This window comes from Panthera onca, chromosome B1 (genome assembly GCF_046562875.1).
Source record: "Panthera onca isolate mPanOnc1 chromosome B1, mPanOnc1 haplotype 2, whole genome shotgun sequence".
NCBI classification, from domain to species: Eukaryota; Metazoa; Chordata; class Mammalia; order Carnivora; family Felidae; genus Panthera; species Panthera onca.
In genome coordinates, this window is record NC_138342.1 from 146,198,107 (window position 1) to 146,214,382 (window position 16,276).

General features: G+C 35.7%; 1 protein-coding gene across 4 annotated transcripts in view; it reads left to right on the forward strand.

Moving 5' to 3' along the window:
- CLCN3 (Cl-/H+ antiporter 3) overlaps window positions 1-16,276 on the forward strand; it is a 96,905-nt gene that overhangs the window by 76,591 nt on the left and 4,038 nt on the right. For 2 of the 4 annotated variants that reach the window (XM_078445607.2, XM_078445608.2), the window contains 4 exons: window positions 245-431; window positions 3,272-3,670; window positions 10,361-10,577; window positions 15,549-15,624. In XM_078445607.2, coding sequence (XP_078301733.1) covers window positions 245-431; window positions 3,272-3,670; window positions 10,361-10,577; window positions 15,549-15,624 — 879 coding nt within the window. The remainder of the gene's footprint in view (window positions 1-244; window positions 432-3,271; window positions 3,671-10,360; window positions 10,578-15,548; window positions 15,625-16,276) is intronic. The other 2 variants (XM_078445609.2, XM_078445610.2) reach the window with 1 other exon arrangement.

Below are 16,276 nucleotides of genomic sequence, written 5' to 3' on the forward strand. Positions count from 1 at the left end.
GCTAAAGGATGAATAACCCTTAGGTTGGTTTAGAGAATGTTATCTGTTACTTTGTAACTGAAATCACAGAATTACGAAGGTACCATTAGAACAGTATTTTGCTGTAGTTTTATTTGTACTAGGATTTTGCTATATAAATAAAACGTGAAAAGAATCTAAAGTGTTAGTTAGAAATCCATAATTTAGGTTCCGAGCATATAAGCAGAGGATCTCTGTCCCCTTAAGCACTGTGGTTTTGTTACAGGTTCCGTCTGGCTTGTTCATTCCCAGCATGGCCATTGGTGCGATTGCCGGAAGGATTGTGGGGATTGCAGTGGAACAGCTTGCGTATTTTCACCATGACTGGTTTATCTTTAAGGAATGGTGTGAGGTTGGAGCTGATTGCATTACACCTGGCCTTTATGCCATGGTTGGTGCTGCTGCGTGCTTAGGTAACGTAACTGTGTCTGTGTATGGATGTTTGTGAATCTGAGAGAGAAGAGAGCGAGTGTGGGAGCACATTTATGCTTAATTGGTGAGGGGGGTGAGGGCGGTCGGTACAGGATGGAGGAAGAGAATGTTTTAACAGAAATGAAACCACTATTATATAGTTTTTATGTAGTAATAGTTTTCATTTTGCCTGCTCTAAATATTTGTTAATACAAAAACTTAATGGTAGTTAGCATCTTTTAAACATCATGTAATGCTTTGTGACAGAAAACATCTCAGTACAACATAGGCTTAGTTTGAATCCTGTCAGGGAGATTTTTGGTTTTTTCATTGTCAGGGATCTTGGCTTACCTATAACAACTATAGCATGGTTCCTGAGATTAACATTTTAGCAAAGCTGAACATTTGGTTCTGCAGTGATTTATAGTTAGCTGTAAAGAAAGAGTTCTTTACCAGCCCTCTTTGATTTAAGGTGCATTTATAGGAAAATTAAAAACTGTTTTAACGAAAAGCAAAACAAAGTAACTGCATTAAATACTTAAGAGTCTGTTGTCCTCTTGGATATGAAAAATTGTTATTTTAAAATTTAAATGTCGAATTTTGGTTATGATATTAAATAGTTGGTATTTTGACTTACTTTTGTTCAGTGAATCACAAATCTGTAATTATTGATCTCCAAAAGAATGCTATCAAGTTAAAGTGAAGGACAGGACATTTTCACCACAGTAGCGGTGATTTATTAGTTGTCCACTTTCTGTAAAGTGCTGTGCTAGGTGCAGTGAGTGATACACAAAGAAGTGTAAAACATGGGCCCACACTTCAACTACAGTCAGATTGGGAAGGGAAGATAAGACCAAAACTGAGAAACAGTAGTAAGAAATATACAATAATTATATATAGTACTGAGTCTATGACAGTGTAGGAAACTAGAGGAAAAGAGAGCTGAAGTAGTTCAGGTAAGGGTAGAACAGGAGCTTTATTTCAGAAAACTAGTAGGATTTAAAGAAGAGGATTTTGTTGAGGAATATAATCGTGTGAAATTGAAGGAATTGGAATAAATTTAAGGATACTGATACTATTGAAGCAGAGAGTGCATTTTGGATACTTTTGGGAAATGAAGTTGGATTAGTGAGAAAGAGCCAGGTTATGAAAAGGCAATCATCTGTGTCAGGATGAATTTGTATTTGGAATAGGTCGTATCTGTGGCAGAATCGTGGCTTTGGCAGTTGTAACTTGACAACTTTGGGAATGTTCCTTTACTTTGATTTTTTATTTTCATATCTTTAAAATAGAAATAATAACCACTAATCTCCTACAGTTGTTTTGAGCATTATATGAGATAAAATGCATGTAAAGCTGTTAGCACAGTGCCAGGTAAAATAAGTTACTTGAGTTCAAAACAAAATTCTCTGTGAACTGATTAGGACATGCCTGGCATAGTGTAGATGTGTAATACGTAGTAGGTTCTTTCTCCCTTCTATTTTTAGGTTAAAAAGCAAAAAGGAAGAGTTTAAGCTTAATTATACAGTATGAACTGGCGAATCCTGGTAGGTTTTTGAGCAAAGGAGCAACATGATGAAAGTAGTACTTAGGAAAGATTAACCTGGGAACATGGCTTATAAAGTAGATTAAAGGTAATGGGGCTTGGAGTCAAGGAGGTAAGATAAAATAGTATTAAAATTAAGGAACAAAGTCTTGAGAGTCTGGACTAGTTTGGTAATAGTGACAATATTGAGAAGGGACCAATAGATGGATATTTTGCAAAGCAAATCAGATAAGACTAGGTGAGAGTCTAGGTATTGGATTCAAGTAAAGGATGAACCCGGAATAACTATCTAGGTTGTCAAGAAGAACATGGTGCTGTGCTGGCTGGAATGGGTAGCTCTTTGGGGAAGAAGAGGACTTTGGTTTTAAATGTGTGGTATTTTTTGTGACAGTGGGTCATCCCAAGTCTTTTTACAGTTGGAAAACAAGACAAGCACAGCAATAAGGTATGCATAGTTGGAGACATGGGACAATGGCAACAGGAAGGAGAAAGATGTGGATTAGGAGACATGAGCATAGAGGTGATAGTTCAAAATGATGATTTGGGAGGCACCTGGGTGGCTCAGTCGGTTAAGCATCCAACTTCGGCTCAGGTCATGATTTTGCAGTTCGTGAGTTTGAGCCCCTTGTGGGGCTCTGTGCTAACAACTCAGCACCTGGAGCCTGCTTCAGATTCTGTGTCTCCCTCTCTCTCTGCTCCTCCCTTGCTCACTCTCTGTCTCTCAAAAATAAACATGAAAAAAATTAAAAAAAAAAAAAAAAAAAAAGAATGATGGTTTGGGTAAATGAATAGATGAGTTTTCTAAGGGAGAGGATATTACACTGTTAACATAAATCACAAAGCACCAAAATATTTTACTCATTTTGAAAAGATTTAGGGGAGAGAAATGTATTAATATTCTACCCACATAGGAGCTTTATTTGTAATGTGGTAGTAAGCAAGATAGCTATGATAAGCTTCACCAAATTCTTTAATTAATAATCAGCTTTTATAAGAGTGGAATTATATCTTTGCTATAGCAATAAACCAAAATGGCAAATTCGTTTCAGTTGGCTGTTTACTGTGAAGTAAACAGGTTTTGAAATGTTATTTTAATAGTCTTGTGTTTAACAAAGAAAATTGATGTTTCTCTAGATCTTATTAAAACAGTGATAATTGTCCTAAAAGAGGAGGAGTAGTTTTCGATGATTATCTTTTTCACTGAGTTCTTTTTACAATTTGTGTTCAACTGCCTAGTAGAACAGTTCCACTGACCTGTCCTGTCCTCCTTGACCCGTGGTGCTTATTGTTTTTCAGGTGGCGTGACAAGGATGACTGTCTCCCTGGTGGTTATTGTTTTTGAGCTCACTGGAGGCTTGGAATATATTGTTCCCCTTATGGCTGCAGTAATGACCAGTAAATGGGTTGGTGATGCTTTTGGTAGGGAAGGCATTTATGAAGCACACATCCGGTTAAATGGATACCCTTTCTTGGATGCAAAAGAAGAATTCACTCATACCACCCTGGCTGCTGACGTCATGAGACCTCGAAGGAACGATCCTCCCTTAGCTGTCCTGACACAGGACAATATGACAGTGGATGATATAGAAAACATGATTAATGAAACCAGCTACAATGGCTTTCCTGTCATAATGTCAAAAGAATCTCAACGATTAGTGGGATTTGCCCTCAGAAGAGACCTGACAATTGCAATAGGTACCCTTTTTTAAGAATACAGACACACATATACATCTGTCTGTATCTATATCGTGTATCTATGGAATCTATATATCTAGATAGATAAAGACATATAATGGATTTCTGGAGGAAAGGAAAACAATAATATTTAATTGGTTGGGTGTGTTGGGGTAAAGAGTATATTTTATTTATGTCCCTGAAAGTCTTATGTTCTTTAGGAAAGGAATTTGTGAATTGTTTTCTCACTAAATACAGTTTTATCTTTTGATTTGGCATTGTTATCAGAGATTGGAGTCAGATTCTTTTCCCACTCAGATAAGCCTTGTTAATATTGTTTGTAGTAGCATGTAATATATGGCCTAGCAAGTGCCAGGGCATCCCAGTAAATACATTCTTATATTAACTTAATATTGGCTTATTTGAATGCAAACTTTGAAAAATTTCATCTTTGGTCTGTTTCATATCAGATTCACAATATTTTCCTTTTTCAGTTTTTGGATTTAAGTTTACAATAGTAACATGTAATGTAGCAACTTTGTTATTTTTTTAGTCTTTAAAAAAAATTTTTTTTAAACGTATTTACTTTGAGAGAGAGAAAGAGAGAGCGACAGGGGAAAGGGCAGAGAGAGGGAGAGAGAATCCCAAGCAGACTCCTCGCTGCCAGCACAGAACCCAATACGGGGCTTGAACTGATGAACCATGAGATCATGACTTGAGCCGGAACCAAGTGTCTGATGCTTAACCAACTGAGCCACACAGGCTCCCCTATTTGTTTATTTTATTTTTTTAATTTTTTTTTTAATGTTTATTTATTTTTGAGACAAAGAGAGACAGATCATGAATGGGGGAGGGTCAGAGAGAGAGAGACACAGAATCCGAAGCAGGCTCCAGGCTCTGAGCTGTCAGCAGAGCCCGATGCAGGGCTCGAACTCAGGGACCGCGAGATCATGACCTGAGCTGAAGTTGGGCGCTTAACTGACTGAGCCACCCAGGCGCCCCTGTTTTTTTATTTTAAATATTTATTTTTGAGAGAGAGAGCAAGAGTGAGGGGGGTAGGGGCAGAGAGATTGGGGGACAGAGGATCCAAAGCAGGCTCTGCACTGCCAGCAGCAAGCCCAGTATGGGGCTTGAACCTAGGGACTGCCAGATCATGACCTGAGCCGAAGTCAGACTCTCAATCTACTGAGCCACCTAGGCGCCTCTGTAATACCTACGTTAAAGTGAAAAATCATTGAGATTTTATTTTTTGGTGAAATACTGTGTTGAAAAGTATATAAGTCCTATTGTATTATGTGCTGATATTCCTACAAATAATGTTTAAAGGCATTAGCCATAGTATGCTATTTCTTGGGGATAAAGTAAACTGTTGTTTTGGTTTGTTTTGTTTTTACTTATTTTTTAAATTTTATTTAAATCCAAATTAGTTAACATATAGTGTAGTGTTTTCAGTAGAATGTAGTGATTCATCACTTATGTATAACACCCAGTGCTCATCCCAACAAATGTCTTCCTTAATGCCCATCACCCACTTAGCCCATCCCCCCACTTACCTCCCCTCCAACAACCCTGTTTGTTTTCTGTATTCAAGAGTCTCTTATGGTTTGCCTCCCTCTCTCTTTTTGTCTTATTTCTTCTTCTCTTCTCCTATGTTCATCTGTTTTGTTTCTTAAATTCCACATATGGAGATAAACTTTTTATGAGGAGTAAACAATTGTTTTCCTCCAAAATTTATTTTTCTCCTTATCTTGTAGTCCTGCAGTATTGATGAGGAGGGTAGTAAGACCATTTCTATTCAATCCGATTCCTTTCCCTCTCTTCTCCCAACCCCCAAAGGTGATAAATGATATTTTCATGAAGCTGTTGCTTTCATACTCCCCAGTTTTTAGTAAAGGACCCTAAGCTGCAAATGTCATGCCTTTGTTCCTTTGAGTCCTCTACAGCTTATCTCTTGGCCACTGCAAAAGGATTGTGAAAGATTTTAATTCTTGTGCCATTTGAAGAGGGAAGATATCTAGTCTAGGATTATTTCTTAAATCAGAATGGAAATGCAAATACTCAGTTTATAAGAGTTATCAAAACAAAGGAGCCTACAGAAAATATCCTTACAGTTAAGGAAAAGCCTACAGCTTTGTAAGAGTTTTTTAAAGAGTAGCAATCTCATCATTCCAAGTTTTGCTGTAGGCAATAGAATATTTGCCAGAATGGGCGAAGTATGTGGTCACACTTGGCTCTTGTATTTAAGTGTTTCAGCTTCTAATCTAGTACCATGGCCAAACCTACAATCACAGAAGAATTTCATTGTTCAGATTTCTATTCTTTAGGTTTTAATGGTAGCCAGCCAAAGAAAAGAAAAAGGTCAGAATTCTGGAATTTATATAGAAATTTAAAGGAAAACAAGGTTTTTAAAAGATAAAGTGGTCAAAGTTAAGAATTACTCATATTCCCACTGATTCTGTGGATATGTTTTTCAAAGTATTGTTACTGTCTTGAAACAGAATATTGTGATAGTAGATAATGTCAGTTTAAGGGAATAGATGTACTTTAGACATGCCATCAGAAACGTTTCACATGATGACTTTTAAAACATACCTTACATGTTTACCCATGTACATTTTCATAGAGTTTACAGTTTTGAATGAGAAAAATAGACCTGTCCGTGAGGCTTTGTATATATGTATAATACATAAGATAAGGGGTGCCTGGGTGGCTCAGTCAGTTGAGTGTCTGACTTTGGCTCAGGTCATGATCTCACAGTTCATGAGTTCAGGCTCCACATCGGGGTCTATGCTGATAGCTCAGAGCCTGGAGCCTGCTTCAGATTCTGTGTCTCCCAATCTCTCTGCCCCTGCTACGCTCATGCTGTCTCTCTCAAATAAATAAACATAAAAAAACTAAAAAATTATAATATACTATAATATACTATAATATACTATAATATAATATAATATAATATAATATAATATAATATAATATAACATAATGTGGAGACTTGGTTAAGTTTCTGACTCTTGATTTCAGATCAGGTCATGATCTCACTGTTTGTGGGATCAAGCCCCGCATTAGGCTCTGCGCTGACAGCACAGAGCCTGCCTTGGGATTCTCTCTGCCTCTCCCTGTCTCTCTCTCCCTGTCTCTCTCTCTCTCTCAAAATAAATGAACATTTAAATATATACATATATTAAATTTAATTAATCAAATATATATATAAATTAATTAAATATATATAATATGTAATTTATATGTATTTATATGACATACTTTATGAAAGACAAAAAAAGAATGCTTGAGTAAGTGGTAAGCTATATACTATATCCAGGATTGGGAAAGACCAAGTTTGTTTTTTTTTATGTTTATTTATTTTTGAGAGAGAGGGCAAGTGGGGGAAGGGTGACAGAAGGGGACAGAGAGCCTGAAGCAGGCTCAGCCCAATGTGGAGCTTGGAACTCATGAACCGTGAGATCATGACCTGAGCCAAAGTTGAACAGTTAACCAGTTGAGCCACCCAGCACCCCAGGAAAACTCAAGATTTTGAAAGAACAATTTTCCCATAATTTATTTATAAACTATACTTTTGTGTCATTTCATCATTTTAAAATGTTTATTTATAGGTAGTATATTCACATAGTTCAAATTCAAGAAGATTAAAAAGTATACAGTGAAAAATCTCACTCACCCTTGACCTCATAGTTATCCATTTAACTCTCTGTAGGCAGCCATCTCTTTGGTTTCTTATGTACTCTGTAGATATTATTCTATACTTATATATATATCTTTTTAAACGAACTGTGTCATGCTATCCAATACATGTGTACTTTGTTTTTTTGTTTTTTGTTTTCACTAAGCAATGTTTTCTTAGACATCTACCCAAATGAGTATGTAAAGTTTCTTCATTCTATTCTTTTAAGCTACATAGTATTTCTTGAAGTAGATGTACCATGGGATACATCATGATTTCTAAAATCAGTTCCTCATTGATGGACATTTAAGACGTTTACAATTTTCTGCTATGATAGAAATTGCTCCCTCATATATTTGATAATCTCCTATTTTTGACTCTGTGCCTATGTGCAAATGGACAAAAATTACTAGAAGTAGAAAGTTGGATCAGAGAGTTAGGTGCATTTGTAATGTCGTAAGATATTTTCCTATTGCACCAAGTAGTGATTATGCCATGTACTCGCACAAGCAGTGAATGACAGTTTGCTGTGTTAAAGTTTAGTTCAAATGGAGAGATTTCTTCCTGCATTTTTGTGTCAAGATTAAGTGAGGCTGGATGTTTTATAGATTTGTTTAAAATGAAGCATATTTAACATTTATGGTGTGAATAGTCTTTCCTATTTTCCAACTTGAGTCATAAAAATACACTTTTTCATTTCTATTTATGTAATAGGAGCTGTAAGTTTTACAGGGAGATTCTCAGTGTATGAAAGCCTAAATATCATTGACATCTTGAACACAGTAGTATGGTACGTGACACAGTGACAGACTCTTCCCTTAATTATACTCTCCTGTCCCCTCAAGATTTTTTCTGCGGAATAAAGCTTTGGCTTGCATACCTAGGAGAACTAATTCATTAAAGGTTTCCCCTTCCATAGCAATATTATCAACCTTAGAAACCTTAAAATACAGTTTACTCAACAATGTGCATTGCAAGCAAGCTTTTTGTTTATCTCTTTATAGTAGTTAAAATAAACTTTATACCTGCTTGGTTAGTTGAAATACCATTTTGTAGATTTAGAGACCTTTTTGCTTTCTACAGTCAATACAATACAAGTCAATACAGTCAATACAAAAGTCAATTCTTTTTTGAGAAGTTTTGAGAAGTCAAGCCCTTGAGAGTATATTAACATGAATGGGAAAAATAAGACATAAAATTTGTGGGGAAAAAGGTAATTACTTACATTTGGACATTTTGTTAGAAAAGAACCATTTCCATTCTCCTGGAAGTGTAACTCTTTCCTGCATGCACACTTTAAGAAACTGTCTGAATCATATCAGAAAATGAAAACTATGATGATATTTTCTGCTTCAAAAGCCTTTGGATGGCATTCAAAAAATTGTTTTTTTCAAACAAAGGAAAACAAACCTAGCAGATGTCCTGACACTTTGTAAGTATTCAGTAAATGATGCTTGTTAAAATAGTTACTGTATTCACTTAAATGACAAATTTAAGTCAGGCTGAATGTTCACTAGCCTGTGCCTTGTTATTTCAAAGGAACATTCCAATAAATTAAAAAATAAATTAGGTTAATGACTTTTTCTAAAATTTTCTGAAACTTTTGTCATTAAATGATTTATTTAAACAGTCTATAGCATATTTTCATGCTATATTCATGATAGAATATTTGTTATTTTAAGGTATTTAAGTTTGATGAGTGGGCTTGGTTTTAACTCAGAATATCTGTCATATATGATAATAGTATTTATACTCCACCATTAACAGGTCATTAGTCAGAGGCTTCTATGGGTTAAGAGCAACCTAAAGAGCATTTTTCAAAAATCATTTACATCATTTGCAAATGGGATTTCTTCTTTTCCATGCCTTTATCATGTTTTTAAGGTGGGTTAGTAAGTATTAGCCATTAGAACTTCAGTTAGCGCCTTCCTACCTGAATGTGTCACAACACAGTTAAATAAGGCTTTAGAGGTCAGAAGGAGTAAAAAGAATTGTAGTATTTGTTTATGAATTCTGTATCTGCTTCTTAACTTGGGACTGATGCTTCTTATTTTGGCTTAAGTATTTTTGTAGCAAAATTCATGTTCAAAATATGTTTAGTATAGCAAATAGCATATTTGTGAACGTTTTGAATACATACTAACTCCAAATAGAAACATAAAGCTCTTTATTTTTGTATTCTCTCCATTTCATGAGTTTCCTTTTTCCTCCTGTGATCTCTGTTGTGCAGTTTTCTGTATCTTTACCCCTTCTTGTCTGGCACTTTCAAAAGTAGGAGTGGAAGTGGCAGCAAACAGAAGCACTTGAAGCAGAGCCACACTAGAGAGAGAAATGAGCAGAGCCCTTATAAATAAAACCAAAAAAAAATAAATAAATAAGTGCGTCCATTATGTGCATAATTGTAGTTTAAACCCACCTATTGATGTTCATACTCACCCAGAAAATGAAACTTTAACATTAGAAAAGAGAAAGAACTAGCTGATTCACAGAGGTTGGAGTATATGCAACATAGTCAGAATTAAGAGTGAAACTCACGTTAGCCCCACTTCTGCAGGATGAGTGACATTTTAACACAGGCAGGTGTTATTTGATGATGGCTTCCTTTTTTTTTTCCTTTTTTTTTTTATATATGAAATTTATTGTCAAATTGGTTTCCATACAATACCCAGTGCTTGATGATGGCTTCCTATGATAAACTATGCTCTCATAATTTGTGCAGGTTTTAAAAACCATATTTCAAACATGCTTCCTTGTCCCCCAAAGTTAGAAAACGGCTTCAGCCCCAGTGAAGAAAATTGATGTACTAAAAATATTTTTTATTTACATGAAGATGATTTGTTATTGGTGTATTCTAATTCTGTCAAATATAAGAAATTACTAAATCAGTTTTCAGCTGATTCCTTTCTTGGGGTAGAAGATAGGAAAAAATGAAGGGACCAAAAGTCATGGGATACATTTATTTATTCTTTAAAGTCTCCCAGAAAGATTACCCCTAAACAAATTAAGTTTTGGTCTTCTCTATCTCTTTTCAGAAAGTGCTAGAAAAAAACAAGAAGGCATTGTGGGCAGTTCTCGTGTGTGTTTTGCGCAGCACACCCCATCTCTTCCGGCAGAAAGTCCTCGGCCATTGAAGCTTCGGAGCATTCTTGACATGAGCCCTTTCACAGTGACAGATCACACCCCAATGGAGATAGTGGTGGATATTTTCCGAAAGCTGGGTCTGAGGCAATGCCTTGTAACTCACAATGGGTAAGTTTGGTGAAAGAAATCAGTTCGCTTACTGGAATTTATGATACTGTTTAGTGGAATTCAAATTCAGTTATTAGGAAGGACTGTAAGTCAGCTTCCGAGTGGGAAGGTCTATTTTTTTAGTGTGGTTATTATAATTACAGGATCAGTATTGATCAAATTGACACTTACCAAGAATAAAAACATTGTCAACTGCCAGATCTTTGCCAAAACATAAAGTAGTATTTGTCAGGAACACTTCAGAGTTGGCAAAGAGGTTCTGAAACACCTCCAACATGCACACTGAGCTTAGAGTATTTCCTCTATTAGAGGAGGAGTGGACCTAACCTGTACGGAGTAGAGAAAAACCTGTTTTCTTTTTGTAAGTATTTCATTTTTTAATATAACTTTCTAGTTCAATAGAAACTTTCTAGATATTTTGCTGCTCGCTATTTTAGCCATTATTTTACTTATCATATAATGAGGGAAATAATATATAATTAAATTTGTAAATTAGCTTAAATCCTCCTTTGGCAAATATTTGTTTCCTCTTCTCTACCTTTTCCGTCCAGAAATCTTTTATATAAACTGCTAATGACAAACACTCATGTATTTAAAATGTGTAAGTTGATTAATTTATTTGTCCTTTCCACATGAACTACCAGTGTTTCTCCAGGGTAGGATATTGACAAGTTTTGCTTGGCAGATATCAAAGGGACACAGTGGGGATGGTATCTACGGGCTGCTCAGCGGACGCACTCCTGCTTCACTGCCTCTGCTCCCCTCTCCCCCTGCACCTGGGGTCTCTTTCCCCGCCTGCTCCCTCTCTCTAGTCCCCTTTGCTTCCATCACATTACTGTTCCTAGTTAAATACTTAAGAACATTGTTTTATCTGAAGGCTGATAACGGGAAGGCTAGAAGTGAGAAACAAAGGTACTCTTGATTATGCATAAGCCTGCACAGCCTGAAACTGGTTGAAATAGTAAACACTTTAGAGAATCACAGCAGGTTTTTTTAAAAAGAAAAATGGTTTGTACAAAATATGTGAGTGGCAAAACACATGACCCCTTTCTAAAGAAAGGAGGAAAAAAGAAAAAAAGGGAAGGAAATTTGTGTATCGAGCACCTTCTTTGTGTTTCTCATTTAACTTTGTATATCTCTGCAAAGTGGGCGGCAGCCTCCCTGACTTACAGTGTAGTCACTGAAGCTCAGAGGTTTCATAATATGCCCAGTCATGTGGGTGGTAAGTCATGGTTCAGGGAATCGAGTATCTTTCCAATTTTAGAACCCGATCTCTTGCTGCTGCTTTTACACTGTTAATGACCAGTAGAGTGTATCTTCTTTCTTTGTGATTTCTTAAACTACTACAATTTTCTTGAACAATACATTAGGCCATACTAGGTTAGGAATAGAAATATAAAGGTAGAGAATTAGATCCAAGTTCAGTGTTTTCACTATGCTAACCAATTAAAATCACTCTAAATAGTGGCTCAGTCGGCTAAGCATTTGACTCTTGATTTCAGCTCCGGTCACGATCTCACAGCTGTGAGATTGAGCCCCACATTGGGCTCTGCGCTGGGTGTGGCGCCTGCTTGGGATTCTCTCTCTCCTTCTCCCTCTGCCTCTTCCCTGCTTGTGCTCTCTCTCTCCCTCCCTCAAAAAAATCAAATCAAATCAAATCAAATCAAATCACTCTAAATAGTGTGAAATAAATTATATTGAAGGTTCAAAACTCTTGATTAAAGGCAGGAAGTTTCAAATTATTAAATATCACAGATACTGATTGGAGAAGAGATATATGATAACTTTTAATGTTTAATAAAAAAATAATAGTACCAGGGCACCTGGGTGGCTCAGTCGGTTGGCTGTCCGACTTTGGCTCAGGTCATGATCTCACAGTTTGTGAGTTCGAGCCCCGCATCGGGCTCTGTGCTAACAGCTCAGAGCCTGGAGCCTGCTTTGAATTCTGTGTCTCATTCTCTCTCTGCCCCTACCCCACTTGTGCTGTCTCTCTGTGTCTCTCAAAAATAAATACAAAAATATAAAATAATAATAATAATAGTAGTACCAAACTTCATTGTTTAAAAACTTAATAAATACATGTTAAATGGGGTAGCTGTTTATGAATTTGTACTGCTTTGGGGACCCTTTTAATTATAAATGGCTCAGTTAGAAACTAAGCTGAGTTGTTACAATTTTTACTTGCTTCCAGTTATTCTCTTTGCCTGGCATGGTGTGTCCTTTTATGTGCTAACACATATAAATGTCATTCTCTAGTCATGATTACCTGTGATCACCAAGCTGGATGGGTCAGTTACCATATTTCACTTTGCTGCTTAATTTCCAGATTTTTGGCAGCACAAATATTACAAAGGAAAATACTTACAGTGTAAAACTTAAAAAATAATGGGGTTGGGGGAGGACAGCTAATTAAAATCTTACCTGATATTGCCTGTTTATAAGAAAGCTTTGGTGAGGGAATAGCTTTTTCTAAAAGAATATGTTTAATTACCTTGATTATAATTCCTTATTTCTGTACTTCAAGGAAAATAAGTCGATATATAGAGAGGGAAAGAAAGAGATCATTAGGAGTGGTAGCTCTTGGGTCTTTATTTTCTTTGCAATATGTAAGGAAGGTAGAGCATTTTATTCTCACTTGAAGTTAAATGATTTAAACCTAGAAAAGAAACCATACCTTCTGTATTTTAGTGGATAGTGTGAAGATCCGGATAACTGTCTGCATCTTATAGTTCATATTGGGTCCACAGAGGTAGAAAGTAACTGTTTGGGGAAAGAGGTGCAACAAGTCCAGACTCGTAGATGCAAGTAGAAAATGAGAATAGAGAGATGAGGGGGAAGTGTGTCTGTGAATTTTAAAGATGTCAGTTACATATTTCCCGTATTTTATATTTTAATTAGCAGAATTTCTCAAAATCTTTTTAGTGTTGGTGGAACTAGCAGGATGTTAAATAAGCATTGCTTAGAAAGAGTTTTGTGACCATATAGGTTTGGAAGTTACTGGATTAAATACAGTTGAGGTTTCTTTATTGTGGAATACCTCAAAACTTATAATGTTGATATTATTTGAATCTCAGGGATGATAGGAAATATAGTTTTCCAAACTTGTTTGAACATGCAGTTTTTTTTTGTTTTTTGTTTTTTTTTCTTTTTTAATGGAGGAAAGAGGGCCAAACTCCTTGGACTGGTGCTTTTTGGAACATATTTTGGGAAAATGTTGGGTCATGCTCTGTTATACTTACGTCATTGCTTATTAGCCCCACAGGGAAATAGCAAATTATGTAAGTTATATTTTGCATTGAGTTTCTTTATACTTCCGGAAATTAATAAAGTAGCAGTGAACCTGGCCTTATTCTCAAATCACTCTTCTTCATTGGAAAGGAAATACACGTTTGTCCTCCTTTTTTAGGGCCGTTACTTTGTAATATAGAGGTTACTTTGTAAATCTCTAAATTTGCCATTTGGTCCTTCATAAATTTGTAACTTTCCTCATTTTGTATCTTGTGATTTGGTGGAGCTTACTAATATACTAACTGAAATTAATCACTGTATATAATTGGATAGAAAAGAATGAGTAAGAATTAAACTGAAACCATTTAATTGTCAACTATTTATTTCCTGACTCCAGCTATAAATTAAAATGAATTGATGTGTTTTTTGGTTTTTTATTTTCCCTCACACACTTAGAGAAGAACATCTATTGAGTGATTAAGTGCTTCTTTTATGTATCCATTTTTTATTTCATGAGTGCATTTTCTAAGCCTTTTTGGAGGGAGAATTTGTTCCCATGCTCGGAGAACTTTGCAATTTATCTTTGTTCTTAAGTCAGTACATTATTTTAAATAATGAGAAAGCATTAGCAGAAACTCTATTTCTGCCTTTCCCAATCTCTGCTCTTCCTGCTTACCCACCCCCACACCCAGGCATCATCTTTAATAACTGTTTCATAACTGACACATCTCTAGTCCCAGACTACTTTGACTAAGTGAAATACCCTGGTGACATTCTTGAAGAAGTCAGAATGTTCAAGGGCAGTTGAATAGTAAAGTTGACTTAACTAGATCCTCAGGGAAATGTCTAGTTACCCTGAAGGGCATTCTGGATGGGCTTCCAGAATTTCATGACTAAAGCTTTCTAAGGTTTTTGACATTCATTATCTATGTTGCCATATATTGTAGTAGAATTCATTGGCTTCCACTCTAAAACCAGTAACCAGGATTTTGTTCTAATAAATTGAATTATTTACAAGTATCCTTGTGAGAATTTATGTCCATCATTTTGCTTGTAGGTTAACTGAGAAATAATCATTTAGAAAATGAAGTGCATAATGTAAAAGTCATCTTGACCCCTAATCATAAACACATCTTACTAGTTTATTTTAGGAAGTGGCTTTCAGCAGGTCCTGAAAATTGTTTTTTTTTTAATATTGGTTGGCATTTTTTAAGTGCACAATGCCATCAATTTTAATATGAAATAATAGTAAGATCCAAGCGATTTCTTAGTTCTTCATAGACAATTAAGGCTAAGCCTCTACCTTTTCACTGCTGAGGTAGATCCAAATCATAGCTGCCGCATTGTTAACTTTTTAGCAATTAGAAAAATACTTTCCTCTAAAGAAGGAACACTGAAAATGAAACTAAATTTTAGAGGTTTATAGCTGTGTATTATTACTGTTTCTTTTTTGCTTTTCTTTATAGTCGTCTTCATTGTGAACTTTTATAGGGTTGCTTTTTAATTTAAAAAGGAAAACAACCCACCAATATTTAAAAATAGTATCATGTCTCTTATGAAAGTCAGAATTTGTGCAAATGGGACCTGGGATTTCAAATCATTTTTGTTTTTATTTTTCTAAAGTTCATTAAAAGCATTCTTATGGTTCATGTTTTTATTTTTTCTCTCATTCTTTATCATTATGATTGGAACCTTTTTTACTTTGATTTCTCACAGTTATTAGCATAACATGATCTGTTTCAGGATTGTCTTGGGGATCATCACAAAGAAGAACATATTAGAGCATCTCGAGCAACTAAAGCAACACGTCGAACCCTTGGTGATTAGATATATCAGATCTCCTCATTAGATACCTTAGAAGTCAGGAAGCATGAAACTTGTGAACTGTTCAGTTCTCTCTTTCCCAGATAACCTGCTGAACTAAAAAAATCCTACATGCTGCCAGTTAACATTTCTATCTCGTAAACTATGTCTGTAAGATAAATTTAGATATTTGTAAAATTCCACTCACAGGAAGTAAGCAAAAGTTACCATCTCTCATCAAAATCATTGGTTGCAATTTAAGAACTGTAAACAGTTTGGTAGTTAAATGAGTAAATGTCATTGGACATTCTTAAACACAAGTCTGTCTACCTTAGTGGATACACCGGTCTCAGAAGATGCCTGACTGGTTAAAAATGTCTGCCCCACCAAACCCACCGAACCCTTTTTCTTTTTTTATGTTTCCTAATCTTGTGGTAGTCTTGTGGTAAATCTAAGCTCGTAAATGATTGCTAATGGAGCTTAGCAATGTTACAATTGCTGAATGTTAAACAGATTTTTTTTATGGGCACACTAACTAGAGTGTAATGTTGTATATATTTGTGATCTTGGCATTAATTCTTCTTCTGCTACACCTTGCATACCCTCACAATCAAGAATGTGTGTCCTGCCATTTCATTAGTAACCTGTACCTAGTTTATGTGTGTGCC